At 45.2% G+C, this 4,555-nt stretch overlaps 1 protein-coding gene across 1 annotated transcript in view; it reads left to right on the top strand.

Moving 5' to 3' along the window:
• LOC104126400 (sodium/hydrogen exchanger 2) overlaps positions 1 to 4,555 on the top strand; it is a 33,872-nt gene that overhangs the window by 14,445 nt on the left and 14,872 nt on the right. The window contains exon 3 of the mRNA XM_035894356.1: positions 3,715 to 3,750. Within this exon, the coding sequence (XP_035750249.1) occupies positions 3,715 to 3,750 (36 nt within the window). The remainder of the gene's footprint in view (positions 1 to 3,714; positions 3,751 to 4,555) is intronic.

Here is a 4,555-nt window from a genome sequence, read left to right as displayed (position 1 = left end):
TTCCCTAGCTTCTATTCATAGCGTTTGTGTGGTTTCTAGTTTCCTCCACTTCTTAAGTCAAATGTCCTTGACATCCTATGATCAAATACTTAAAGGGCTTCTAAACCAAAAACGTGTGGCTAAACTGTACATGGAAAAAATTGCGGCAGTGTGCATGAAAATACTGATTTGGACATGCTGCCTCCAGGATTCAGTGGAAAGGGCACAGTGGGGCTGCTGGTGGGTCAGTGGACCCACCGCACGCCGGTGCCTGCAACCAGCACGCCAGTGCTTCCCGTGGCACTAACAACCTATTCCTTCCCATTTGTGATGGTGGCCCCCTGATTGGGGTGCAAAATGAAAGAGGAAACAAAAGTATTTTCTTCTCTCCGAGAGCACAATGGAAAATAAGTTGTCTTTAAATTTACCTATATGCTTTTTGACTCTTAACGTATTTTGTGATAGGTGACAGAGCTGGATACATCAGCAACACCCAGGCGGAGCAGGACGGGCTCTCCGCAGCCATGTAGTGTCTCAGCTGCCATGGGATGTAGAGCATGGCCCCTCCCAGCAGTGCTGCTGAGGGCCTTCGAGCTCCTGCGATCTCCGCATCCCCTTGGAGTAAAGCTACCCCGTGCTTTTCACATTTCATTGCACTGTGGACTGCAGAGAGCATTTTGCTCTGTGTCACAGCACAACATGCACCGGTGTTGAGTTCCCTGTCGTTTTCTGCAAGGAATGACGCACGGCAGGATTGCTTGGGTCTGACTTCGAGGTCAGCCCTCCTTTGAGCATGTAGTTGGACCAAATGACCTTGGAGTTTCTCTTACAACCCTGATGGTTTATTCATTTTATGCTTCTGATGCCATTTACAGTTCATCCTATAGGGAATAATTGCCCGATCCCCTTTTTTTCACCCATATCCATGGGACTCTGTTGTTACACTACTGATTCCCACTTCCTTCATAGCCAGGTTCATAAAGATGCTCAGCGAGACCCTGTAGTTACATGCTGTACCATTCCTTGGGTGGAGGACACGAGCAGAAACACACAGTGTTACCAAATAAATAAGATACGTGCACAGAGCGCCTCATTCCTGTGCAAGCAGGAATTCACTGGTAGAGGAATAGAGGGGAACGGAAGGTGCTTGCCCCCCTTCTGACAGGCCTGTGTACTCATTCTGGGGACAAACAATTCCCAAAGCATCCGTGTGCAACCCCTGCACCGGGTTACCTGGCTGAAATAGCAAAGGGCCTGAATGTCCCTCTGAGCCTCAGTGCAAAAGTCCTCTCCGGAAGGAAAGAGCTTCCACTGTAATTAGAGCCGGGCTTGGATCAGGAGCACGGCTATAAAACGTATAGATATGAATCTAAACTTTATTTGCTTGGTTCCATTTCTAATTATAATGCTTCATTTTCTGCTTATTAACTTCTTATAAAGGCTGTGAAGCAGCAGGACTCTAAATATGTGTTTCTGGATTTTTGTTGGTGTGTTTGGGGTTTTTTTTTGCAACAGTGAGTTAGCAGGCTGGAAGGAACAAACATTGAAACTACTGTAAATTTAGTAGGTCAAGGAAACTTGAGGATTGAACCCAGTGGCCTAGTTTATTGCAGTCACGACAGAAACCGTCCTGTCTGTACAGGAGGACTTCTATTCTTTAGAAGCACAGAAGGTTGCAGGTTAATTGCAATTAACTGGTTTTTCCCTCCCCTTTTTGACAAAGGCAGCTACCTCAGGTCGCAGAAGCAGAAGCCAGAATTAATGTGTGTGTAAGAAATGTAAGATAAAACACACCTAAGCTTTTGCTTAGATTATTGTGACAGTAAAAATTTAGTTTGGGAAGAACATGTTACAATAATGGACATAAAATCTTGCATACTTGAAGAAATTGTTTTTATATTCTAACACTATATTGCCATATCATTTTCAAATTAAAGAGGCTTCAACAGTGTTTTTCTAATGTAGATTAGTACTCTGAAGAGATACTAGATTCATGAAGTGAGCAGTGATTAGATGTGGAATATTACCTGAAGAATAACAGATAATGTAGAGCACTATTTGTTATACTGGTGAACCAGCTCATCAATTAGTTGACACTAATTGCATGAATGCAAAACGTGACTGAAAATAACATTATATATATGAGTGTCGTCCCTTTAAATTCTAGTGGTTAAGCAGGGTAGGTGTTTTAAGTTACAGCTTGCAAAGATCCTGATTAATCTGGTGACAGATTCTTATCAGACATCTATTTACAGTGTCTCCATTACCTCAGGACCCAAAAACAGTGTCCAGAGCATGCTTCCCCACTCCCCAAGCTGCAGGGCTTTCCTAAATGACTATAATCACAAAAACTGTTTTATTTGAAGTGGGTGTTAAATAGCACTGTATGTTTTGCTGTGTCTTTGATGCAGACCTGACAGCCCTAATGCTTCGGGTGGTAAGCTGCAGCTTTGAGACTCTGAAAAGACCCTGGGTCTGGAAATGGCTGTTTTGCAGCCTGCCCACTGTGTTCTTGATGTATTGCATTTGCTGCCCCTGTCCTTGCCAGCTCCGCTGTGTGTGTAATCGGCTGGAAGTAGCTGGGATGCATCGGACTTGTTATACTTGTACAGATAAGCCGTACGTGCACAGGAGAGCTGTCCCGACCGGTGGCATAACCTGAGATATTAGTAGGTCTGTCAGTGCAGCCTTTGAAGAGCTGTTTTGCCACTGAATATGAGAGTTCTGGAAGGTGAAAGCATTAAGTAAATTTGAGACCCTTCTTCACATACACTTTTGAGGTGGGTCACCAGAACTATGCATAAACTGAAGAACCTGGGAATGTTTGACAGCTTCTGGGCTGGGGCGTATGTCCTGGCCAAGTCATCACTCCTTGTCAGGACAAAATCCATGCATGGCCCAGGTCCTCTCACATTTTCTTCCTGCGATACGCAAGCACATACGTTTGTGGGGTCTGTGTTGGGATCTATGACAAGTCCCTAGACCGGGCAACTGTAAGATCAGAACAGGGAGGAAGCTGTGAAGAGCATTGGCAGTCTTCCAGTACGGGCAAAAATGCAGGACCTCTGTTGTCCCAACCACATGCTCAAACTAGAAACGTCACCAAAACCACTGAGTGTTGCAGGGAGGAAGCTCACATCCTTATGAAATCTGCATAATTTCTTCCACGGTGGATCCCATGTAACCGTGATGAGCTCTGCTTCCCAGACAGCATGCTATTCTTGGGCCACACAGGATTCTTCTGTTCAAGACCATGGTGAAATCAGCTGACAATGAGGAGAGAGCTGACAATTATGTCAGTACTAAATGCAGATGGGGGTCTGGGATAGTTTTAGTCAAGCTTTCCTTCTTAGTCTTGGAAGTTTGCTTAGGGTCGTAGCTAGTTTTTGCAAGGCAATGGCCATTTTATTTTGTGCTCACGAGATCTGCCTCTCACCAAGTGTAGGTGGACAAAAATGCAGGCTGAAGTCCAGGTTAGGTGCACTGTTCTGCTAGCAAACCCTCTTTACCTGTATCTGTAAGCCACTACCTGCCCCATTGGATTGCACTCCACATCAGACCCTCTTCCCTGGGTTTTATTCACCCTGATGTGCCTGCAGGTGCTGTGCTGCTTGACAGAGGTCAGTGAAGTACAGTATGCCCTTTCCTAGTGTCCACGTGTCCTCCCAGATTCATCCCTCAGATGTAATGCTGCCCAGTCACTTTGGGGATGTGGATGTGTTGGTGGGGTCAGAGATCTACAATTATGTTTCAGATCTTGGCCATTGTCCTCCAAAGCAGGCCATGCTGGCTCCACGTAAGAGAAGGAAACTTCTGGACAAACCCAGTTAATTAGGAGAAGCATGTTCAGAGTCTGCCAGTGACTAAAGCCTCAGCTGCTGCTATGATCACCCTCCTGCAAAATGCTAAGAAAGTTTACTGTGAGAAGGTCCTTTTGAAGTTACTGCTGCTTCTGGGATTCCCCTTTCTGCCTTGAAAATTTTTTTTTCTAATCCCTTCTTTTAGAAGAAAGAAGCTAGACGTGTGAGTTCATGTCAGTGAGCCTTTTCTGAGATCTCCCTCAGTCTGCCTTTCCCTTTAAAGTCACATTCAGGGACATTTGAGGCGTTCAGAAATGGAGCTCTTGGCTTAGAGGCAGGACATGCTCCACAGAAGACTTTCTGCAGTGGGATCTCCATGAGACCTGGGAGACTCTTCTTCAGCTTTTTCCAAAGAGATGCTGGCAAACCTACCATCCTCTTCCATGAGCGAGAGCAGTGTGGAGATTTCGGTAGGAAGAGATATCCCCTATGTTGGCAAATAATTATGAACTGAAAACCTGGTGGAACTGGGATAAATAACCGTAGGACAAGTCCTCATGGGCTGTATTCACAAAGACAACATAAATGTGCATCTCTCAGTTCAGGTTGAGTGTACATGGTTTGACTGAGAACCCATACATGGGTGTGTATAACGTTTTAACTGGGAAATCAGAGGAGGCATGGTTTTGCCCTAGCTAATAGAACCAGGAGCGACAGCTGTTTCACAGTGCATCTTGCCTTAGTTGCCCACCCTGATAACTATTAGGCAATTGATA

Source organism: Egretta garzetta, unplaced genomic scaffold, assembly GCF_000687185.1.
Source record: "Egretta garzetta isolate BGI_Z169 unplaced genomic scaffold, ASM68718v1 scaffold5, whole genome shotgun sequence".
NCBI lineage: Eukaryota > Metazoa > Chordata > Aves > Pelecaniformes > Ardeidae > Egretta > Egretta garzetta.
This window is presented reverse-complemented; position numbering and strand designations above follow the sequence as displayed.